Source organism: Pieris brassicae, chromosome 9, assembly GCF_905147105.1.
Source record: "Pieris brassicae chromosome 9, ilPieBrab1.1, whole genome shotgun sequence".
NCBI lineage: Eukaryota > Metazoa > Arthropoda > Insecta > Lepidoptera > Pieridae > Pieris > Pieris brassicae.
Genome location: NC_059673.1, coordinates 4,935,812 through 4,962,764, shown reverse-complemented (window position 1 = coordinate 4,962,764; position 26,953 = coordinate 4,935,812). Strand labels below are relative to the sequence as shown.

The 26,953-nt window shown below is 33.9% G+C and overlaps 1 protein-coding gene across 1 annotated transcript in view; it reads right to left on the bottom strand.

Annotated features, from left to right (window-relative positions):
- The window catches only part of LOC123714297 (atrial natriuretic peptide-converting enzyme-like), an 82,661-nt gene that overhangs the window by 17,559 nt on the left and 38,149 nt on the right, over nucleotides 1-26,953 (bottom strand). The window contains exons 6-12 of the mRNA XM_045668513.1: nucleotides 19,891-20,031; nucleotides 13,461-13,655; nucleotides 8,351-8,483; nucleotides 7,994-8,146; nucleotides 6,428-6,646; nucleotides 5,496-5,643; nucleotides 4,919-5,130 (exon numbers count right to left, since the gene is read on the bottom strand). Coding sequence (XP_045524469.1) covers nucleotides 4,919-5,130; nucleotides 5,496-5,643; nucleotides 6,428-6,646; nucleotides 7,994-8,146; nucleotides 8,351-8,483; nucleotides 13,461-13,655; nucleotides 19,891-20,031 — 1,201 coding nt within the window. The remainder of the gene's footprint in view (nucleotides 1-4,918; nucleotides 5,131-5,495; nucleotides 5,644-6,427; nucleotides 6,647-7,993; nucleotides 8,147-8,350; nucleotides 8,484-13,460; nucleotides 13,656-19,890; nucleotides 20,032-26,953) is intronic.

Sequence of the window (26,953 nt, the reverse complement as noted above, 5' to 3'; positions counted from 1 at the left end):
CGATTACGCGAATACCAGATGTGGATGGTCATAAACCTTCTTTGTTGGACCTTCTGCTGACTTCACATCCGGAGACCTACCAAGTCTCTGTTGACCCGCCATTGGGTTCATCAGATCATTCTGTGGTACGGAGCATTGTGCCGCTCACGCGCCCTTTACGGCCTAGCTTTGCGGGCTGTCGCCGTGTGTGGCACTATAAGTCAGCAGATTGGGACGGGATGCGGTCTTTTTTTGCGTCCTACCCTTGGGGGCCCATTTGCTTTTCGTTGAGTACTCCGGATGCCGTCGCTGACTCTGTCGCTGATATGGTCCTGCAGGGCATGGAACTTTTTATTCCATTCTCTGCGGCGCCGGTCGGTGGCAAGTCCCAGCCTTGGTTTAGGCGTTCGTGCAAAGAGGCTTTGCGCCGTAAGCGTGAATGCTTTAAAGTCTGGGCAGAAGCGGTGACATCCTGTGATGCGGCTATCGGCGAACGTAAAAAAGCATACAATTCAGCCTCTAGGTCCTTCAAACGGGAAATCGCTAAGGCAAAGTCAGAGCATATTGCCAGGTTTGGTGAGAAATTGGCCCATCTTCCTTCGGGAACTCGAGCCTTCTGGTCTCTTGCCAAAGCTGTCCAAGGGAATTTCTGTCAGCCCTCTATTCCACCACTGCATAGGGAGGATGACTCACTGGCCCATACTGCAAAAGAGAAGGCCGATCTTCTAGGCTGTCTCTTTGCGTCGAACTCAACTTTGGATGATCAGGGGAAGGAACCACCGACATTATTGCGGTGTGATTCTACGATGCCTGAAGTTACATTCCGGCAACGTGCTATACGTAAACATTTATTTTCCCTGGACATCCATAAGTCGAGCGGGCCTGATGGCATCCGCCCAATTGTGCTGCGTACTTGTGCTCCCGAGATGGCTCCGGTCCTAACGCGCCTTTTCCGGTACCTGTACTCCCTCAACACTGTTCCGAAGTGCTTGGAAGTGCCTGGAAGACAGCTTTGATACATCCGATCCCTAAAAAAGGCGATCGCTCTGATCCGTCCAACTATCGCCCAATTGCAATAACCTCCTTGTTCTCCAAAATAATGGAAACCATTATTAACGGCCAGCTCTTGAGGTATCTAGAGGGCAGCCAGCTGATTAGCGATTCTCAGTACGGCTTTCGTCGTGGTCACTCAGCTGGTGACCTCCTTGTATACCTTACACTTAGAGGCAATTGAGTCCAAGGGGGAGGCGCTGGCGGTAAGTTTGGACATAGCGAAAGCCTTCGATCGGGTGTGGCATAGAGCACTGCTCTCGAAGCTTCCAGCCTATGGGCTCCCCGAGAAATTATGCAACTGGATTTCCAGCTTTCTTGCTGATCGGAGCATTAAGGTCGTCATCGACGGAGCATGCTCCGACCTTAAACCCGTCAATGCTGGTGTCCCACAAGGCTGTGTCCTATCCCCGACCCTGTTTATTCTGCATATTAATGATATGTTGCAACTTAGCAACCTTCATTGCTATGCGGACGACAGCACTGGGGATACTTTTTACACGGGCCGGGCAGGTTTTTCTCGGGCTGTTGTTGATGAGTGCCGGAACAAACTTGTGTCTGAAGTCGAAACTCTTTTACGTGGAGTCTCGGACTGGGGTAGACTAAATCTAGTCCAATTTAACCCCAAGAAGACACAAGTATGCGCGTTTTCCGCTAAAAAAACTCCCTTTGTCGCTACTCCCCTCTTTGAAGGCACTCTCCTTAAAGCCTCAGCTAACATCGGAATATTGGGCGTTGACATATCGAATAACGTCCAGTTTCGCGGTCATTTGGAAGGGAAGGCTAAATTAGCCTCCAAAAAGCTTGGTGTGCTCAGCAAGGCGAGACGGTCCTTCATTCCGGGCCACCGCTTGCAACTCTATAAAGCGCAAATTCGCCCCCACATGGAATACTGTTCTCACCTCTGGGCGGGAGCTCCCCAGTACCAGCTCCTCCCACTAGACCGTATTCAACGACGCACGCACGCAACGCACTTGCGAGCCTTCTGGCAATGTGAGTGTCCATGGGCGGCGGTATCGCTTCACATCAGGTGAGCCCCTTGCCCGTTTGCCTGCTATTACATAAAAAAAGGGAGATCGGTGCCTTAAACCCGCTGCTCGTTTTATATTATAATTAAAGCTAAACGTATTATTTGTAATGTTAAAAAGAATCAATCTAAATTAAATACTGTACGATAATTATTCCTGTCTTTTGTGTTTGTACTTTACCCAAATGACACCCATTAAGGCCGCTTATGACGATGTCCATATCGATGGAGTGTCGCTATATATATAGCCGAGATAGAAGCCGTTTAGTCGCAAGAAATAATTTGTAATTTATTTTCACTGCATATCACATACATAATTCCGCAAAGTAATCTGTACACATGCAAAGACCGGATTCCAACGTAATTCGCATTGTACGAAGTTCTTTTAATAAAACGCCACAAAGAGGACTGTAATGGCGGTCACTCAACATTACGGCTGGTATTTTTAGTATCTAGATAAAATAATTTTAAATTAAACTTTGTGGAGAGATTTCATAGAATATTAATAACACCAATTATAATTCTACAACCTTATATTGAATTTAATTTAAGCGATTCAAATCATAAGTTATTTAATGTTAAGTTAGGTATTAGACAAAATAAAGAATACATCATTAAGAAGCTCATTAGCTTTGAGATAATCCCACCACCTCGAACCTTTGATCCTACCCGTAGGGCTCCGTCTGTTACCTTAGGTCTCTTGGTGCAGACATCCCGTACTTATTTAGGAATTTAGGCTTAGGGATCCGTAGGATTGTTAGGTTCTTACAGGTTTTTTAAGGAACTGGAGGTACACCGGTCTCTTGGAATAAACACCAACTGCCAACAAAAACACTTGCAACGCCTGGGGCTTGCGTGTTTATTGACTACCTTTGAAGGCTCCTAAGTCGTGTCAGTTTGAAGATAACTCTACTGGCAGTAGGGCAGCTGGTTCCACAAAGGGGTGGTGTGCGGCATAAAATGTAATATATGGGTGGTGTGGAAAAGATGGATTTCACATTCAGTAAAAACAAACGCTTCTAAAAAAGTTATACTAAGCCAATCTTTTAATTTTTAATAGCAAACAAGAAAAATAAAATGATCTATAAATATTTGAATTATTATTATTCATGTAGCGTGGTAAAATGTTCTAACAAAGCCCAAACAAAAGGTTTTGGCTGTATTTAAATAACATATTCTCGCTTTGAGATTTCCATACGCCTAAAAGTTTTACTATTTTTATATTTCTTTTTATGTTGGGCTTTGTGATGTATTTATTCAAAAGAAGGTACTATTTTGGGTTAATATTTTTTTTGATTCATCAAACAAATAATGACTTCGAGGTACTACTAATATTAGGTCGTAAAAACCGATATTCGTTACAGCCGATGACGTTGTTATTAAGTACCTAATACAATAGAATTAATTTGCTTTTGGTCAATATAACCGGTATGATGTTCTAAATGATATCGTCGTAAACGGTTGTGACTGTATTTTCTTTCGTAAGATCAGGAGAGCAGTGATATGACGATATGTATGGCGATGAAACCCCGGTTTTGCACCAATGCAAAGACAAGGCGTCTTTTTTACTCAATTACCAAACTTAGTAACAAAACTGATTATAACTGATAGGGGCAAATCACCTACTTTCTGTAAATCCATATAATGGATGCAAAAATATGTGTGTTCCATAAGACTTAAATGACTTCAGAACCCGACAAACAGGTGACTTAACTAGAATACAACGAAGTTGCTTTCTTGTTTACAAATAGTTTGAATCAATAGCACGATAAAAAGTCTATGTCAAAGTTTTAAGGTTTAAAACATGTTTAGTTTTCCTCAATACATCTTACTAAAAAAGACGTAGAACGACGAAGACGTACACGAAGCGCACTTAGCTATTGACTACGAAATTTAACACGTAAACTAAAAGTATGAATAAACTATTGTTATTCACAGATTATACTACAATATCCGACCTTTTAATATGACTTCCAGTATTCTGTAGCTGTGAAGTTATTAAGGGAATGACATCAAAAGTCTGGCCTCGTCAAAGTGGCATTAAAATTGCGGGCGAGTCCAATACCACGCAACACTGCCTTGATCTCCGGTTCAGATGTTATTACCAGCCAGATTTATGCATACTCGTCTTATAAACTTTCATAGATATTTTAAAGGGATTATCCATAAAGAAATAATGTTAATGTAAATTTTCTTTCTTTATATGTAATTAACATATGCTCAGACAGTGATAGCGAACATTTTGAGGTCATGTGTCTCTACGCACGCACAGAACATTCAACCTACCTAGTCCCAGAACCAATATTGGCCACGCCTCTTTACATAATGTGTGCCTTACTTCATTTAAGAATCAATTTAAGTAATATTTTACTTTTTTATATCTAGTAGCCTTTCCATTGTTATGATTATTAGTATGTATGTCGTTATCTTGTGTCCTTAACATTTTATTGATTACTTGTGTACCGCCTGTGTATTTGTATATATTTATTTTTCCGTATGTGAAACTGTTTTAGGACATATATATATACTATATATAACTTTATTGAAGTGTCTCTGGCACCTACGTAAAGTATCAAAATAAAGAAATGTAATACATATCTAATCTAAAGTCCAAAACGAAAAAGTGGTGTAACGGTATTAAAGTATAATTATAGGTAAAAAAAAGTGGTAGACTCAGTGTAATTCATCTAAGGAAGAAATTCCCCCCATATAAAATTTATAAATAAAAGAATAAAATTTTCCCCAAGATCCTAAAAATATGAAATGTAATTCTAAAATCTAAACATTATCCAAAAAAACGTTTATTCATTCAGTAATATTAGAAATGCGAGTTTACCAAAGTTCAAACAACAATTGACTCACCATAATTATTACAAATGAGATGAATCCTATGCGAGTCGTGTCGGCAGTCTTTCATTTCCCGAAGCAAGCCTCCCTCCTTTCTTTGAAAGGCGCGATACGATTGTGCAACTCCATGTAATAGAGAACCTTGTCCGCCCAAAAGAGCGCTCGGCGTTAAGGCGTGAGGCCGCCCAGCGCGCGACGATCCAGTTGTTTGACTTTTATTGACGACTCTGTATTTAAAATTAAATATGACTTAATTTATTATACACTAATATTAACAAGTTGTAGAGTGTTTTTTTCCACCAATCAACTCACTCGATAATTGAAAAAATAATTGTGTAATAGATAAATTAAATTTATTTATAACATAACGAAATATTGCTTACTAACATAACAGTGATTAATAGCTAGCAAATATAAAAAAAAAATGATTAAATGGATTTAATGATTTAATTAACAAGATAACATACACTTTGGATAAAATTGGACGTTCCAATTTCTAAGTTAAGCTAAGATTTTGGTTAACAAGGAAATGGAAGGAGTATCAACCAAGGAGTAAAGAATATTGCTATTACCATAATAAATGTAAACTTACGTATATCCAAGCATGGAACAGATTTCAGAGGCCGTATGGTGGTCTAAAGGGGCTGCTGCGAGGCAGGCTGGGAACCAGGATTGGTTAGCAGCACGGTACACCTGTACTTCACCGGAACCCACGTCTCCATTTGACTCACTCAGACGCACTGTATCAACATCCTTTTATTACAGAACTTTGTAACGTAAACTGTATACTATACTATAGTAATCAACATACTTCTAATAGCTAAAAGTCATTAATTTGAACTTCAATAAAATTACTTAACTAATGTAACAATCATAGTGTTCTGATGTTATAGACGAGTCTCATTAAAATTTGTTCAATAAATTTTAAGATGTAAGTAATATTTTATTACATACTTAAGCTCTTGATTGCGACCATAGCTTTCTTTGGGAAGGTAAGAGTATCGTTTTGGTGGACTTTAGGATATCTCCTATAGTGATTATAAAAATAAAAGTGAATACTTAAGGAACCATGCAGTATATTATGTATAATAATTTATTTTTTTCAGAACTCCCATGAAAAATGGAGCAAAATATTGACGAAATTGCTAAGAGGCACACCGACCTCCGAGATATACTGTACTGAAAAATACTAAAGATCACAGAGTTTCGGAATATAATGGCTATATTATTGTAATTATTGTATTGCAATGTAATTTCGTAATAACTGCGACATACTACATCAAAAAACAGTGTAATTTTTTATTATTAGTTCAATTCTGATTACTTTAAGTTATCACTTAAGTAAATCAGGCGTCCCGAGAGGCACACATTGTTTTTATATATCTATAGAATTTTCTTCTAAAACGATCTAAATCATCTTTTTACACCAAATTGACTTTTATAATTACACATACGTAAATACGTGGAAGATTTGTATTTTTGTACGATTATTTAATAACGATACGAAAAATTGGGTAAACTTACAGCAATTACGCTCATCCTGTCCCCAAGGGCAGTCCACTTTGCCGTCACAAAGGTGTGTCTGTGAAATACATCGTTGGTTTCCACAATGGACGTCACCAGAACGTTTGCACACACGGCAGTTGAGTTCGTCTGAACGATCGGCGCAGTCTACGTGGCCATCACAACGCCAGTCGTGAGGAATGCAGCGGTTCACATCACATTGGAATCCGGACTGGCATACTAAAAATAACGATTCTTTACTAAATAGGATTTTCATCGGATTATAAGACAAAATGACCGGTAATTCGAAATTCAAAAAACTTCTACGTTATGGCAGTGCCACCGACCGATCAAAAAAGCGGCACGGTCGTACTACTCCCTCTCCCTATAACTTCGTTGTGAATAAAATCAGGGGCCTGATTTTCTGCTACTAAACAGGGATTATATACACAGTTATATTATATCGCTGATACGTTTTACATGTAAATACTGGTGACATAAATAAGATGTCTCCATAAGGCAGATGCATTTTATTTTTATCGTCATATATATATATTTACAGAATAAATTAGAAAAATATTACCCAATATAAATAACGTTCTTTTTATTAGCTTTAAATCGTCGAAGCATTGCGTTTAATAGAATTATAGGTACATGAACTAATTATGCGAAAACAAGTAAACTAAAATTTACAGCGCATAATAAATTACTTATTACATAAATTCGACAGCAAGTGTACTAATCACCATATTCAAAGCTACATTGAACATTAATAACATTATATCCTCATTCCGTGTTTGATGTACTCATTAAATCTAATAAGTTATGCATTATTTAGTATATATTTATTTTATTTATATATTCACGTTGTTTTCTCGAAGGGCTAGGTAAAGATAAATACCCATTTGCTACCGTCTTTACATACCTCTCATGCTTTCTTTTCATTAACAGCCTAATTACATTTTTTTTTATTTAGTTAAGCCACCTTCACAAAATCCATAGAATTTTTTTGCTATACATTAACCCCTTCTAAGTATACCCTTAAATCAAAGATTACCTGCATACGCTTCACGTCGTCGAAGTCGAAGTCGAAGAGTTGAGAAAACTATAAGGGGAATGCGAACTGGACCATTGATCAATTATGTTAATTACGTTACTACAAGTTCAATAAACCAAAATAGTAACAATTATTATTGGTTATGGAATTTTTGTCTTGCACCTCCTGGATTAGGTTATTTACCACAAGGCCAACCGGACTTCACCGGTGCCGTCGTGTTGTATATTTTACTTGTAAAACGCTTCCGGCTATTTTAAATAAAAAAATATTATAAATTTTCCCTTTAGAGGTTTATTCTCAGCGAACATTTTTATTTAGCGATGAGATTTTATTGTATATGTACCGATACTGTTTTGCAAGCCCTACAAATTGTATGTTGAAGCGGTATTTCTAGACAGTATATTTGTGTCTTAGATAATAATAATTTGAATTTGATAAATAAAAAAGAAAAATGTAATTATGCAGAGTCATTTGTGTACAGACTCTGTTGAGTCTGTGTTTTTCTAACTAAAAGTATTTAAATTTATTACCTGGTTTCTCAGCTCTGAGCCTTGCCTCTTTGACTTCTCTGTTCCCCAGACACACATCTGTATCCGTTGATTCAGGGAAGATTTCACACTGCAGATAATCTGGCATAGACAGACCGAAAACTTCCAGGAAGAAACCGCAACGCCGCATTGTTTCTGCAGGGTCAAAATCTTAAATTATAATAATTTTAAAATATATAGAAACATTTTCACCTATTATAAATTTTATTAAGTAGAATTTTTGTATATAATGTTACCTTTTAACTGAGTTTATTAATTATAACCAAGGCTATCAATTCTTTTTTTTTACACTGTACCCTAGTTACAGGTTTTTGTTTATGAATTAATTTATAGTGTTACCTTGACAAAGACTTCTGCAAGGCCGTACCATATGCCCCAATGGCCCACACTTCGGGACAAACAGTGAACAGAGGAACAGCGCCGTGAGTTCGTAGCAACGGACGTCGACTACTGCATCATAGATCTCCAAGTCCTAATAAATAAGGTTGACAAAATGACTGATTTTGATTTCATATTGAGTAGAAAACTACATTTAAATGACAAAATACCTGGAATCTTTTACATCAAACAAATAATTAATCAAAATATAATTTGTTCAAGTAGGTCATTTATTGTATTTTATACATGTACACTTATGAAAGTCAAAATAAAACTCAAGCCAAGGGCGTAAACGGGATTAGAAGAACATGTTCCTGAAGCATTTCAATATTATAGTTTTAAAAATCAATTTGAAGTCGTCAAATCAAAATCATCTCGTTTACATATTCGCGTATATACAAATTAAAATTTCTTGGGGAAAAAAGTATAATGTTACCAGATGCAAATAAATGATGCTATTTTTATATTAATTTTTTTATCTTAGGTAAATTTGAAATAACTTTATATAATGTTTATTTATAACGAAGCTACTCGAGGGGATAACTCGAGAGCAAGTTATTTTTTTAATTATGAACTTGTCGGGTGTCTATACAACCATCTTTACTACTGTAGGATATTACTAAAAACTTGAATATTAAAAAAAAACTTTAGTTTAGTTTAGTCTTATTAAAAACATACATGTAAGTGACATGAAAAAAAAATTAAAAACTTAAAAGTAATATATTCCACGCCGCCGTCACTTCATTAATATAGTGTCAATGTAAAGTTTGGATTAACAAATAGTTTAGTTCTAACTTAGTTTATAAACACTGAAATTAGTGTAGAAAATAGGGCTTTGAGTTATTCTTCCTTTTCCACACAAAAACTTATTTTTCAAATGTCGAATTCTTTAACGACAAATAGTTTCATAAAAAAACAGTTATACTAAAACAAAACTCGTTTACATCGCTACCAGATAACGCTCAAGTATAAACAGAGATAATATACATTCGCTGAACAAAACCACACCTAATTTAGTCATTAAAGCTTCCTAACACGAGACAAGCATCTTACATAGATTCTCTATTAAGCTATGCACTAAGACCATAAATATTCCTTTGTTGTTGGTGCGGTGATGTCACGTTCTGCGCTATTGTTGGTAGACAAGGATTGATTCCTTCTTAGATTAGGCGGCGCGCACCTGTGGCGGGAAACGTGCGCTGGATATTAGCCAGAAAAGATGCTAATTTGCAAAGCAGATTATGCGTTTTCATATTTATTAAAATACCTTGTATTGGTTCAATTGTACATTCCTGTCTCGGGTGTATAAACTTAGCTTATGAAAATATTAAGGTTACGTTAGGCCACCAGCAATCTAAATGTATAATCAGAAAAGAATGCCTGAACGGCCTATACTTATTTAAATGTTGGTGTGTCTGTGTGTGAAGAGATTAAGTGTGATGAAGTGGCAAGAAACAGTATTTTATTAGTCTAATTTTCTTACTAATACTATCATTATACAGTATTTGTTATATCAATCAAAATAACTATTCCAGATATTATTTGCTACAAACTTTAATACTTTTTGATATTTACGTTCGTTTATATTTCACCTTAATTGCAAGCGATGTACTCGTAGATTGCTTAAATGCTTAATTATCTAGCTTTTGTTCGCGCCAAATCGATAGATAATGAAGAAATAATTCTAGTCCAGCTGCGATTTTAAAACAATATATGGTTTTGACGGTACCGGTTTCGTGGCTTAATAACGAACTAACATTACCATTGTCCTACATTAGATTCTCGGCAAAGAATAATTTGTTTCCTTCCAAAATATGACGCTCCATTTGATACAAAATATATAGAGAGACTAGACACATAAAAATGTATATTCGCAAGGCAGGCCTTATTTTTCTTAATAGTTTATAACTGATAAGGAATTTGTTCTAAGATCAGTTTGTAAATCATACGAATTTCCTGTCACTGTATTTTTTGCTTTGGGATCCAATGTTCTGCGCCCTTAGATACTGATCGCTTAGAGACTAAAGAAACATTATTTATTCGCTTACCGTATTAATGAATTGTATGAAATATATTTGATTTAGGTTTCTACCTATATTCTCATTGGTGTGTTCTTTTGTTTGAGCGTTGGTACAGATTACATTGTTTTGTTTCATTTAAGAGGATATGTTCTTATCAGCTTATCTGTTTCTGTTATTGTGTGAAATAAGGGCGTACTTATGTCTTACTGAACAACATTAGTAAAACAAAATACATACTAAAACAAACCTAATTTCCTAGAAAATACAAATAGCACAAACATCCGATAGACATTTTTGATACTTACATCTAAAGTCTAAAAGAAGCCATTTAACCTCCATACAGATAATTGATGAGTCAGCTAAGCGGATCGCCACGAACGGCTTCGACCAATTAATTTGTGTGTATAAAGCTGCAATAATCTCCCTCGGAAGTGCCACCTCACGAGTTTTATACGGCTTTTGTACAACTGTTATTAGGTGTAAGGTCGGCAAATACTTGTACTTACTAACACAGTACAAAAATATTATTATATTTTTAAGAAGTCATGAAGTGACGAAGATGCGATGTGATATGAAGACCACAATAGATTTGGTTAATATTATATATTTCCACAATAATTTTTATCGGAGAATTTTTGTGATAATCTCTAATCGTTCCCAAAAATAAAATACGCACCCGAACCACGGATCGACGAAAGCTTGCCTCGCGTTTGGTTGTTCCGCCCTTAACCAAATAACGCCCGAGAGAATGGATTACGCCCGAGAAACAACATTTTCTCGCGTCATTACTCCAGTATAATAAACCATTCGTCTTATCAATAGAACTGGTATTTACAAATATACATGTATGTATTTAAGTACTCATAATTTAAGATCTTAATAATACAAATCAGCTATTTATTAAATTACCTGATTTATAACAAACTTGTATTTATTGTAAATATCACCGGGTATTGTTGTATAAAGTGTAAAGTATCACAGGCCAAGCGATTTCTGTGATTGGCTAGCGTCTTTGCGAGAATATTGAGGGCTATCGTGTGTATAGAATGTATAGAAGTGTCATTTATATTGTAATTATTAAATACAACAAGTATACATCAACTATATCGATGTAAACTAACCATAAATATAAATATTAATTATGGTAGATAATGTAACGTATTCGTTATATAATTTTTGAAATTACACTATATTTAAATTTATTATTGAACAATGATGACGATGAAAAGTCATTATAGGTATTTTTATTATAAGAGTTTCATGTCAATCAAAAAAGGCTAAGGCAATTCTTTAATGGGAACAAGTTCCAAGAATTGCGATCATGATTGAGTTTTTTTATCGACAACAACTATGCGACATTGGCGTATTAGGTCTACATCGAAATTGCATTCAAAAAAGCTATCGCTATTGAAAGTTTCCGAATGCTGGCGCTGAGGCCAGTTTTATATCGTAACTGGATTTTATAATCCATACCTAGATTACGACTTTTATTGCATAATCTTTTTATTTATATATTTTGGCACAAGTTTCTTACGCCACTTACCGTGCAATTAAAATTATTCTATTAAAACACTGAATTTATATTCTATAGCGATTAACTGAGCGGGTTTAATGAAGCTTTTAATTTAGCTGTTTACGACTTACAGACGCTTCATTATACTAATAAGTTCTAGACGTAGCGCTTTATAAGATTTTCTCTGTCATTTTATTTAGTTCGCCTACTCAGCGCCTGAATATATTTTTAGAATCAAAGAGTAAAATTATTTAGCCTACATTAAGTTAATTTATACAAGAAGCTCTTTATTTTTCCACGGAACATATACTTCACATAAAAACTAAGCTTTGCCTTCTAAACGTAAGTAAACTTCGTGAATCATATTTCAAGTTTTCGTTTGAGTAGGAATTCAAAATTGTATTGTTTTTTCGTAATAGTATATCGTAAAAGGTAAAAGGTGAGATTACCCTATTTCTGAGCAGTGTTACCTAAATCATACATTGCAAGTCTATTATGAAACCTTTTCATACCATTTCTGTTTAAATGTATGAAAGCATGAAAATAGACTGAGATTTATGTATTCACCTCCAAATATATAAAAACAATGCTAGACTAATAAACAACAACAATAGTGCTAACTAGATAAGTATAATAATAATAAAAGTTTATTAATCAAAATTTTTTGACTAATTTTGGTGAACAGTCGAACAGGTGAAGACATGCCGGGGTTACCAAAATTCTCCAAGGTACAAAAAATAGTTAAAAATTTACAGAAGAAAAACTATTTAACGAAAATTTTGCTGATTTAACTTGCAAATTAGCAAGTAATCATGTCTTCTTGTGTGTCTACGTGAATGTTCGTATGAAAAACTGCCTCGCCTCTCACCACGAGTAAGAATCATTTGTGATGGCAAGAATTTTGAGATTTTATGCTTACCATTTCTCAATCTATTGTCTCCAACTACAATCCTGTTCTATCTAGATCGATATTTAGATCGATATTTATCGTAGTATTTTAATATCTAGCCCAATATTAGTCTAACAAAAACAAAAGAATAATCAGGTGTGAACATTAAACTTCCTATAATTTCAATATTAAATCGTAGCTGTTATGTAAATTGGATTATATACAATTTGTTATTAATTTATTCGAAGTCTTGAAGGCTTGTTTTGATTTAATTAGTATTTTATGGGTATTAACTTGCTTTACTTTAAACCGTATTCGTAAATGTTATTAATAAACAAACCTTTAACAAATGATACAATACTAATATATACCATTATAAATTTTTTGTAATTTTAAATCTTTTGTTTAATATCTGTATTATGTCTACGTGTATGTCATGTTTGCCTCTAAGTATTTGTCACATTAAAACGGTACATTAAGGTTCTTTTACCAATGCATGCCGAACGGCAAACTTTTATCAATAATAAAAAAAAGATTGCAAAACGAAAAACGTGCGATTTGATTGGTTAATATCATGATCCGAGACCAAGACAACCTGTCGTAGTAGTATTTGATAAATATGATCGTAATTTTTATAATATCACGAACCTGTTGAGCGTCCCGTTGTCCAAAGTGGCCAATGTAGTTAGGGAAAACGGTGTAGTTGTATGAAACTTTGTGTTGATGGCAAAAGCTCACAATCACGGGAAGACAGACACCCGGCGCGGGGTTGCGACTTCCGGGAGGCTCTGTTGGAACAGGCCATGTCACCACCGTAGATTTGTTGACTACTTGAGAGACGTACTGGAACAAAAATGTGATGTAATGTACATTAAAATATTACGTTATACATATACGTACGTAGATGAAAATTATATACAACTGTCAAGATAGATTTACACAGATTGAAACAAAATAAACTACATTTAACTAAAAAGTAACAATACAAAGAAGTGATATATAGTTGGAGTGTGTCGGTGTAGGTGTGAACCATCGCTCTATATATATATAGGGCAATGACACACATATATATATTAGGTCCTTACATATAAAATTGGCGTTTTGTATGGGAGGAACAAAAAGTAGAATATTTTTAAATATAATATATTTAATTAATCAATGTATGAACCATTGTTTTCTATGCACTTTTGCCATCTCATAGGTAGTTCATTGATCCCTTTACTAAAAAACCAGTCGGACGGGAATCAATAAATTCTCTGAAGGCAATTTGGACTGCCCCATCAGAGTTAAATTTTTTCCCGTGCAAGAAGTTGTCCAAAGTTCGAAAAAAATGGTAATCTGTTGGAGCAAGGTCCGGGGAGTACGGAGGATGTCTTAGACATTCCAATTGAAGCTCTTCTAATTTGGTAGCCGTATGTTGTGCAGTGTGTGGTCTAGCGTTGTCGTGAAGTAGTCCACCAAACGCTTACAAGTAACTTTTTTGGGGTTAATTTTCGCTTGGGGCAGCATTTGGCTGGCTGGTCAGGATCCAACCATTGCGCTGAGCGCTTCCGATTATCGTAAAGAATCCATTTTTCATCACAGGTAATGATTCGGTTTAAAATACCTTCATTATTGTGCCGGGTCATTAATGTAACGCAGCAGTCGACGCGCGTTTACCGGTTTGCTTCAGTCAAATCGTGAGGTACCCACCTTTCAAGCTTTTAAATCTTCCCAATTTGCTTCAAGTGAATTAAAACAGTTTTATCACTAATACCGCAGCCTGCAGCTAACTCGGACGTGGTTTGCGATGGATCCGCTTCCAGCCTTCAATACTTCATTATCAACTTGGGTCTCGGGCTTGTTCTGCAGGTCGAAATTTCCAGAACGAAATGTTGGAACCAAAAACGAACTGTGTTTTCTTTTGCAACATGACCGCCATACACATCATTCACCCTTCGAGTCGTTTCCGCAGCACTAGTGCCATGGCGGAACTCGTACTCGTAAATAATGCGATACTTTAAGTTTTCCATTTTGTAAAATGAGTGACGCAAACAGAAAAAAACAAATACATGAGTAAATAGCTGTACAAATTTGAATTTGAAAATCCTAACCAAAGAGGAGGTATTTGAGGTCAAAGTGGACAATACGACAAAACGCCAATTTCATATGTAAGTACCTAATAAATATATATATGTGTGTGTGCGTGTCAGAGTTAGAGGCGGGTGATATTTATAAAAAATCATTTATATAAACTCGCTATAGACGTAATGCATGACAATTGAATCCATTACAATTGCATGAACATTGCTTACAAAATTGTATGAACTAATCGAAAACACGACTTCGAATGAGAATCGAACGCTTAAGGTTACCACTAATCTTACTAGAACGAAAAATAAACAGCGGCTTTATTTATTTTCAGATATCTGTATCATGATCCTTTATTTTTCATAATAGGCAAATAGGTGATCAGCCCTGCCTGTGCACACGTTTTGGCTCTGATGCCCGTTTCCAATCCAATCCATCCGACTCCGGGATGAGTGTCGCACTCTGAAGAGACAAGTCCACCTCCACCAGTTCTTAATTTGAATAGCAATTATTAATATATTTTACAGTACTCCACACAAACGACCCCTATTTAAGAATAATCCTTTATTAATAATTATTTATATTATATTACCTATGAAGCTTAAATGGCAATTGAATGTATTGCACGTTCATAATAACTATACATCCAAAGAATATTCTATTTACTCATAAATAAAGCATTTAGTCCCTAGGTCAAACTATGTTTAGGCTGACAAGAGACAAATATTAAAACTGCAATTCTTTATAGGAGAAAAAATAATGAACTTATAGAAGTGAAAAGGACTACAAACTTGAACGATGCGAATCGGGTATAATATAAAATGTAATTGAAAGTCAATATTTACTTACAAGTATTGTACAAAAGCATTCACAATCAGTTTCATTAAACAACCAATGTTTTCATACCCATATTCACATTTTATTTACAGTAACTATATAAATCTCGCTCGTATGGTAAAGGAAAACATCGTGAGGAAACCAGCATGCCTTAGACAAATTAATCAATCTGCACTTATATAATTTTTTTTTCGTTTTAAACTATTATTATTCGAGAATGTAACACTGTTAACGAGAGTACGTAGTAAGTACGTAAAAGAGTACGAGCAGTGTTGGCCTAGTGGCTTCAGCGTGCGACTCTCATCCCTGACATCGTAGGTTCGATCCCCGGCTGTGCACCAATGGGCTTTCTTTCTATGTGCACATTCAACATTCGCTCGAACGGTGAAGGAAAACACCGTGAGGAAACCGGCTTGCTTTAAAGCCAAAAAGTCGACGGTGGGCGTCAGGCACAGAAGGCTGACTTGCCTATTCAATTAGCAAATGATCATGAAACAGATGTAATTGTAGCGCCGTTGATTTATTTTTTATTTTACGCAGTAAGTAATGCATATATTGTTTTTATGTAGAGTTATTTTATGTAAGAAAAAATAAATCTAGGTTATTGATGCAAAGAAGTTAATTGGAAATGGGCGGGAGACTGCAGTCGCATGAGCCATGATATATGAACAAATAATTGGGTTACAAGATGGAAAGGTCCTCAAGGGAAGAGAGGCTTTTCCCTTGTACGGTGTGCTGGCGTTTTTGAAGAAGACGATGACGATTGTTTACCATTACCGACGAAGATTGTTAGATTAATGCCCCAGATAGAGAGAGAGAGCCGGTTGATGACTTTACCCTTGAAATTTTGTTTGAAAAAATATGACTAGTCTTGTAATATAAACACATATATATATGTACGTGTGCAGGCTTTTTAATAATTTTATTATAAGGAATAAATTAGACGTATTTTTTATTATTTAGTTGGGTGTAATACGTATAATTTTATAGAATGGAAAATTGATGGTCACAATTTCGACTGAACGCTGACAAATACTCTTCAAACAGAATAAATGATTCGACAACTCTTGAAACTAGATTTAAGCTTATTTCACACTATATTCAGATTAAATAGAGGTATTAAATTTCAATCTAATCTCCCTTTGCTGCAAATTACATGAGGTAAATCCGAAATGCTTGGGATAATTTCCGTTTAAATCGACCACAGGAAGAATGTTGGGATGCGACGTGCTCGGAATATGTTAATTAATTATTTAAATACTTCGGTCATTTTGTTGTATTTTTGCCTCTTGTTTGCCTCAAAACTAGGTTGCTTCAATTCTTAGGAATTCAATAGGAGGGGGATTAATTCTGAATAAGTATTGATATTGATTTCGGATCGAAAGAGAGAAAGAATGGAACACTCTGGAATTGAGTAAAACAGACGGTAAAATAACCGCCAAAGGTCTTTTAAATAACCGATATTTTTAGGGCATACAAATTACTATATGAAACAAAATAATCAGTGAATTAACAGGGCAACTAGTTTAGCAGCGGTTTATAGTTAAACTGTATTATAAAAAGCATGAGATGTGTTTTCTATGTTATGTCATGCTTTATTGCACTTATTATTATTAATTAGCAATTAATATATAATATGGTTATGACTATTGCCGTCCTATTATACAAACAAACACACACAGGCAAAGTTAAACGGTTTTTCCATTCACTCATACCGTATAATATACCATGTACTAGGCTGGGAAGGTATGAAAACAAAAGCTTTATTGAAAGCAATCTTATATACTAATAACTAAAGTGGAGTAAAATAATTTTAAAATAATCATATCATAAAAATCGATAATTAAAAACATTAATTTTATATTTACATGCGTCAGTGACGTGACACAAAACAAATTATTTAAGTCCACGATGCCGTAGCATGCTTGTAAATGTATGTTTTTGGGCGTCTAATCCCAATTTTGTCGGCGTTTGTTTTTTATCGAAATATACAGTAAGATTTATCGTGATGCAATTTACATCATGTATCAAACTTATCATTTATTTACAGCATACATAGGTCAAATTTACCTAAAACCAAACCACGTTAAAGGTAAGCTATGAGGAAATGTGTTTATAATAATTGATTTACCTTAACAAGCCCGTAGAACCCTATATTGTCACTATACAGTACAGACAACTGCGTAGACAATCAGGTCCCTATATAACGTAATATTTGTCCTGAGTCCAAATTTTGCTGAGCTATAATTAGTTTTCCCGTGGTTTTCTATAGACGTATTTATATAAAATGTATATTTATGATTTTACAAGCCATAGTTGCGACGCCATCTTGCAAAGCGAACAGTTTTGGCGGGTTCTTAAAATTGTGAATTTTCAATTTGAATTCTTAAACGCAATACTTAGCACATTTAACATTACAACTTAGATCAATTTCATAGGCACTAATAAATAAACGTATATATATAATAAAAAGCTCATTGGCGACAAATCGCAGTATATACGCAGTAAGTTCGAGATTGGAATGCGACATAGAGATGGCGCGCCTTATTGCGACATTTAAAAAAAAACTAGAACAATTTAGGGAATATCATTTTTTTAACTAATTATTAATTTGAATTTTCTTATTGGTAGACTGTGACATATTGTGATTCTATTTTTAAATTTTTATATCGTATTTATCAAATATGTCATTCAAATTCTAAATTTGAACATTAGCTTTGCATTTTAAAGAGGATCTTCTGTATCTAAAGTTTTTTTTGTCAACAAATCGGTAATTTAAATACATTTCCTAGTAATATAAACTTTAACTATACCATATACACGGGGTACGCAGATATATTCACATAATATATTTAATTTTCCCACTAATTTTGACCAATTTAAATGACACATTATTGTTGAATAGTGTGACTTGTCTTGTTATATTAGGTACACAAGGAAAATATAGAACAACGACCTTTTGAAATTGGACACCTTTCAATTACATGAAAATAGGGGTACCAATAAATTCACTGTAACATTCAACATAAAAGACTCCCAACAATGGAGGGCAAAGTAGCTCATTGATGTTTGAAACAAAGATTTTCGCGAAATAACATCTACATCACGAGACTTTGTGCGCGAGTGGAAAACAAAACAATCGAAGCTTCTAACCGCTAGGGTTACCAGCTTAGCATTTAAATTAAAATATATTTTTAAAATGCCAAGTAGTAACTGTTCCTGGTTCTTTGGCTATAGAATCTACAAATAATGATTGATTACACTTTTCAGAACAATATGTATTGCCAGTTATGGGGTTCTATCTAGGATAGACCTGACTAATGATTATCATAGCACATTCAGAGCACAGCTAATATATAAAGTAATATTGGCTTTATTTAAAAAATATATATCTTCAATATCGAAAAACATCCGCCCGTCAATCAAATACTTAATCCTTCAACAAAGATCGTAATTAATAGAGCCACAAAGCTTAGTAAAGGGGCAGTCAAAATACCGCATTTCTCTTGACTTATATTTGTTTTTCAGTAAAAAGTCTTCTTACATCACCGCCTGTACTCTGTAACTTACAAAAGCTATTGGGATACCGACGCTATTGAAAGTTACAGAGTACCGCTGCTGCGTAGAATTGGGGTAAAAGATTACCTTAGAACCATTTTAAAAATCAAATCCACAAAACTTTTAAAAATGGAATGTTCATGAAACAAATTACGCTGTTTCTGATTGGTCAGCTATAGACCAATTACAAGGAAGCGACACGCATTTCGTGTTTGATCATTAAAGAAATTTAATCGTAAATGCAACTGATGTTATTTTCCGAATATACTCTCTCTCTTCTCCCGAATCTCAAGTATTCAATTCGCTGGGAATTCATACTTCTATTTCCAATGAACACTCGTATTCTGTTCAGAAGCGACGAACCACAATAATTGTCATCTGTTCAAGATTAAAACCTTTGTTTCTGTGAAGAACTTTAAAACTTTGCATTTGAAATACATTCTCAAATATGCAGATTAAATATAAAAGCGGGGAGAATAAGTGACACTAATCTTTTAATGTCGAATGATGTCTGTGTGCGTGTGATATTCCAATTTTTTATTTTTTCATAATTCCTTGAGATTTTCCGATACAATTTTTTTATTCTCTATTCAAATTTTGAATATTTAAGTACCTGTACTGCTGGGTTTGCTCTGAAGTAGGCAAATAGTGCCCCTGTAATAACGACTAGTGCGACTGCATTCAGAGCGAGCTGCATCATGCGAAATTTGTGTGCTGAGCTGTTGGTGCTGGATCCTCGCATATCGCGCAACATCTGAAAATTCAATCCGATATTAATTGCTATAAGGATTTCTTGTGAATCCTTGTGAATGAATTGTACTTTGAGCTACCCAAGGATATGAAACCCTCCTATTATATTGGGTTGTAGCTGTTAAATGTATCAGTTCAGACTTAGACTCCAGAAAAAGAACTGTGAAATGTTATGTTGATAATAATAATTTTATTTATTGCAAAATATGTACCAACACAGATGTATCCCTCTGGCGTAGAAAGAACGGTATTTCTGGGACCTATTACATAATGATACAAATTAAACTAATTTCCGATAATGTTAGTTAATATAAATTGACAATATTTTATTTTTCTTCTCTCCATACATAACATTCTCATGTTACAATGTTCGTTCCCATACTCCTCCAAAACGGCTCCACTGATTCTTATGATTTTTTTTATATATATATCAAATTTTATTTTTTAGACAATTTTTATTTTTTTATTTTACAACATACAAAAATACATACAACCCTTAATTGTCACCCCTCTACGATCAATCCCTATTTTTTATTACAGTACATAGCTATTTATATTAAAGTAAAAAAAAACCTATAAATAATATACATGGCAAAACGACGATTGCCGAGTCAGCTAGTATTCTATATAATTTAGTAGGTAAATGCTCTAAACCACTCCGCAACAACGACAACGACAACTCTTTCTATGCTGAAATCGCTATTGATTATTCTTATGTTCAGTTGAAATTTCTCTTCACAAACGTGGTGCTAAAACTAGTAATTTCAAATAACGAATAAATTCCTTTGAACTAAAATATTTTCATTCCAAAAAGGATTAACTGTGTGTAACCGAATGTTTTAATACGTTCATACAGTTCGGTCCACGAATAGAAGATCCACAAAGTAGCTACACAATAAATACAGGTTGACCTACACTTTTTTTAAGTCGATTAAAAAGACAAAATAACAGTGTTTTCTATATATAATTTATTATATAATTGTTTTTTTTTATTAAAATAATTACTCCCAGCGATCAAACAAATGTGTTGTAACAGAATAAGCAAAGTTATTTTATGTTACTAAAGTCTCTTAGAAGTTATTACAAACTATTGAAATCAGTCAATTATTAAAATATTAAAACCATGAAAAGGTTCATTTGTGGTCTGTATTATATTATTTTCTGAAATTTAGACTATCTGTCTCTATACTTGTAATTGATGTAAATACATGTTTTGTGTATTTTATTGTGCCTTATAAATAAATTACCCTTAATATTTGAAAAGAATGTTATCTTGCCATGTTTAAATTATCCATAAACAACACGTAACCCGTATTATTTTCTTTCAAAATCTTCGTTATAACGTAACGAGGTTAAACTGCTTACATTTCAAATCCGTAAGTCCACAAAAGGCTGCAAACGATTGCGTTTGCAGGCTTTTGTGAATATTTTAACTTGCCACACAGACAAAAAATTTAATACAGTTTTATGTCAATTTAAAACATTCGTATAAATCCTTGACATGAGCTGGTTTCCGTTTGGAAAATGGTTAAGATCCGTTAATGGTCATTATTTTATTTACTGCAACTAAGAATACCAGTCAACTAAGGTCATAATTTAAATTTTTATTGTCTTTCATATTCATTTATTAATTAAGTTAGTAGTTAGTGATTGTTATTAAATAAAACTTTTTAATACTAACGTAACGTTTGTACAAAACTAACAATTAGTAATATTTTATTTATAATATAATCCAATTTAGATCCTGGCAAGAATAAATACTACCAGAAGAGTATTGTAGTTTTAAAACAGCTGCAGGAGCTGAAATCCTTTGAGAGGGATCTTTTAGTGGACTTTGTTAGTTCCAACTTTTGTACTCAAGCGCGTATTGTGCCAGTTTGTCCAAAACACATACATGAAAGAAGTACAGCGGTTCTTTTTAAATAAAATTCTGGCATTTCTACCAAACTATTTTTGTGTCTATTTTTAAAAACCTTAAATAATTCAGAACCGACAATCGGAGTCACAAAGTGGTGTGAATAAATTCACTGCAAATTATTCTGTTTAGGCCAGATTCAGATCGCTTAGTAACGATAAGGCCGTCCGTTGTTTTTTTTAATTTGTTAATATTATTATTTAATTCTTGTGCAAAAAAGGTGTAAATAAATATTTATAGTAAGAGTTGCGATCCCTTTTAAGAAAAAATAAAAATGTGTGCGTGTACTAGTGTAATCTTGTAATCTGCCTGCATATTGCGTCTTAGTATTACAAATTAGTAACCCATCGTCCTGGGGTAGCTTATAATTATTACGTTACCATTGAACAATCTTTGCTTGAAGGAAAATATTGAATAATTAGTTTTGTTAAATATAAAATTGATTAAATATAATTTAGAAACTTTTAGCGCCATATACGTAATTGCATGTGACAGACAATCCTCGTTTTTGAACGAGACAATGACATTCAAATGGTTTCCAAAATTGAAATTTGCTCTCTGTTCAACATTAGAATGCAATGAAATTGGAATATAATTTCAGGAGATTTTAACTCCCTGAGGTTTAAATCTGGTTGAATTAAATTATTATAGGCTTAAGGCTAGTTATAGTTTATATTTTATATTTCTATAGTTTAATAATAAGATAGACCAACATAGTCGCAAAAAATTGAATAATTTTAAATGATGGCAAAACGAAACATGGATGTAATTAAAGAAAACACTTTTTTATTATAAACTTGCAATTATTTTACATAATTGTAATTTTTTCCCGACGTTTCGCGTGCGTCACGGTGACGGTGAAGTTTATAATCTAGCCTAGCTTTATTCCGTAAATAAAATAGTGTAAAAGCTATGTTAACAAAAGACAATACTATGGACTTTATTATTTTTCTCTCTGCTTTTGCTTAGATTTGTAACTTTATTCATATTTCTTTTTCATTTGCTATTGTTAAATAATAGTTAAATAAGTCGTAAATTAGAATATTTTTTAATGTCAAAACATACTTAAACCAAGTAAATTCAGCAACCAATTTAACAGGATTTGACAGAAATAAGATAATAATAATCTCGCCTGGTCAGTCATTTCGAACTTATTAAAATACAGTCAATATCTGTTATAATAAAATCGAAGGAACTACTCATATTGGGTGGTAAAAGCTGATTGTTGTAACAGCCGATAACGTTGTCATTAAGTACCTAATAGTTTTACCCGCCGGGACCTTTGATTTTGGTCAATATAACCGGTATAATGTTCTGAACGATGTCGTAGTTTTTATTAGTATTTGTAACATTTTTTTTTTAAATTTACCATAAAAATATCAAGTCAATAAAATATAGGCTAGCTCTACGCTACAATATAGGCAATATTCGTCTGCAGTTAAATATTTGGTCAAAGTTATGCGCGCAACTTTTTAATTAATCTTTGATGTATTGTGGAAATATATAAACTTTTATTACTTATTTTTCATTAAAACGTAAGTTAAACCGCCTTCGGTTGATACGTCAATTTTTTTTTTTTAATTTTTGAAATTTTGCCCGACACATTTTTCCGTTACGCGCCATCTTTTTCTTGTCCCTACCACGGTTGCTTCGAAGAGATTCGAAGCCATTAATTATAAAAATATATAATAACGATAACAATGATAGTATCATTCTATTACAATAATGAAATTCAGTAATAATCTTAGTAGTAATAACGTAAAATGAAATAATTGTATTATTTTTATTCACGTTTATGATAATAAAAGCCTTTTGTTAAACATTATCTAATTTATCTTTGTCTAACCAATTTTTGTTAAGTAGCATATAGTAGATAATTTTTCAAAAAATAAGATTATAAAGAAGTTTCACTTCATACGTGTGTACACTAGTACACGCACACATTTTTTATCTCGTTCTAGTCCTTCATAATCCGTTGACTTAATGTAATAAAGAGATCACTTTTATATGATAAAACGGTAACCTAATTGCTTAGACATGATTTAATTTTATTTCTGAACCGATTTTAATAGAATTTCATCAGTTCAGAAAAGGATAATTTCTACTTTAGTTACCGATTAATTTTAGACTTTATATCCCATCGACTTGACGTCCACATTGGTCCACATTGAGACCTTAAACCTCGTATTTCACCTCGCTCTAGGTCTTTTCGGCCTTCTTTAACTCATCTGCAACCGTACGACGGCAGGTTTGCTTGGGACGCCCACGCTTCCGCTTTCCTTGCGGGTTCCAATCAAGCGCATGCTTTGGGAAATAATTCGGAGTGCAAAATACACGTACTTTAGCACAAACGCTTCGGAAACAAAGTAGATAAATGAACGTCTGTAAAAAATTGGTAAACTTTTGGGATCAAACCCCAGTTTTACGCTTTCTATAAAGCAAAATTGAATGGTATTGTTTAACGAGCTTGTAAAGCCTAACGCTGAACTATCTTAAATATTTTTAACATCCATTAAAGTGTCATGAAAGTCCCATTTGCGAGACTCAACTGTTGTCTTCATAATTGATACTTGGTCGCTTATTGTTTAAGGACAATAATGCTTTAGACAAATAGCTTTGGATTGGTATTGCTTGCCTTATATACTTCAATTACAAAACCTGAGCTGTCTGGAGTATTTTTATTCCCTAGAGGAAACATCCCAAACGTTTAATCAAAATGGAAACAATACTGTATTGTATTTTATTATGTTTATGATTCTCTTTGTGAATGTCGGAATAGTTCCTACATGCGAAGACCAAAAAAAGCCTTTTGAGCTTACAAAAATCATAAGTCCTAGTGAACACTGAACATATGTATTAGGTAAGACCACTCTTTAAAGAATGAGAATGAATGAGTGAGTGGACTTTAAAGTAATTAAAAAACGTGAGTAGTTTATGTGAAACTATAACTGTTTATTAGCTTAATCTACAATTAAAGCTATATTACAAAAAGGTCATGATTATCCGTATTGATTTTTGTTTTTATTATTTATCGCTTTATAATTAAAAGTTAAATATTAGGTGCGTCACGACTCTGAGGGATTTGGTACATATATGTATTTATTTCCTTAAAAAACGAAACACCGAACACAGTAAGTTACGAAGCAATATACTTTTATCACTGTTTTCAATAAGCAATGATAACCTGGTGTTCCATAAATCTTCACACTAAGATAGTGTGCGTTGAAACCGTGGCTGTAAAATAAAGTATTCTTTTACATGTGACGCGTAATACTTGCAATGGTAAAAAAAAACATCCAAAGATAAATCTAATACAATAAATATTACTAAAACACGAATTTATAATTAAAATGAGAGTCACTACAAAACAAATTGTATAAAATCCCTTTACTTTGCTTCGAAATCTATTTTGGCTTTGTCTATGCGTTTTGTTTTATAATATGTATAAGATTACTAATAAATATATCATTAAATAAACAAATAAAATCTCGAGTCTTGTAAGTAGTGCAATAAATTCACGTATTCGCGTGTAAAAAAATCAAAAACGTATTGCGTAATTACAAAAACAGCTCTAATCCAAAACACGAACTTGAATCACACCTACACATGTTAAATCTCTGAAGCGGATAGGAAATCAATTTAGTGTTAAAACAATTAAAATAAATCCTCTCCGAGTGCCATCGAACGTTCGCTTACCAAACGGGGTTATTAGGATCAAATAGGATTGTCGCACGATTCACAACTGGTCGCTTACTTCATAAATGTTTACCGATATATGACTCTTCGTAGACAATAATTTATGTATATGTTCGAAGTACATTTAAGCATCCATCCTATTTTTAATAATACTTATTAATTATATAATGAAGTTATAAATGCTCAATCAATACCAAATCCCTTCCAGTGTATAAGTTCCGATAAAAACTTGAACGAATTGAGAACTTTTCCGAGCGTTTCCTTTCCAACTAAATCCTGTAGCATATTACGCAACTGGCAGCTTTCTTTATTTGTAATAGCCCTCCCAGTGTCCTAATAGAATTAGTCGGCGTTTTCAATTCGATACTGTTTGCGATCGCCGAGATCAAATGAGCTGCAATCTACGGTTTTCAGGTGTGAGAATAAAATGTTTTCATTCAGGTAAGTCATTAGGGAAATATTATTGATATGCCTCTCAGTATAGAAAACGGCTCGACCGAGTGTGGCTTTTGAAATGTAGAATCGGAATTTAATATGTTTAAACGGCTAATATGATAAATAATTTTAAATATAATTTTCTATTCTATGTAGATTACTTTACGAAACGTTTAACTCAAAAGTTGCTCGGAATTAACTTGAATTGTGATTTATATATAATATTAATCTTAATTTATTATCGTCAAATCAACTTCTCTATAAATAATTGCAAACGATCATTTATATTTATAATATCTCAGGGCTTTAACAAAGACAATAACGTTATAATTGTTAGGTTAACAAACAAAATAATAATAATCAATGGCGATACCACCAGGTTTAGGTGTGGGCCTCAGATTTCTGTATCAATTTCATTATCATTTGTAAATTGAATCGGCAAGTATCATTGGTGATCAGCCTTCTGTGCATGACGCACGCCGACGACTTTTTGGCTCTAAGGCAAGTCGGTTTCCTCACGATGTTTTTCTTCACCATTCGAGCGAATGTTAAATGCGCTGGTAAACAAATACTGGATGAAAAATATTATCGCAAGCTTACCCGCCCGTCATTAAAAATTAAAATGACATTATATTAAAGAGTAGTATAGACTTTATATTCAAACTCTCAATTGTAATAAGGACCATTGGAATCGTAAAATTATTTTCAATTGAATTTACGCTTCAGCTTATAACCGGCTCATTCCCATACGGTCAGCGACACGTGCGAGCAAATACGGCACTATATTTTAATTGCCGCCGCTAGGCTGCGTGTGACACTAAATTTCAGTCGACATTTACGAGCGCTTTAAATGTTATTGTTAATATTTTGCTTTTCAATT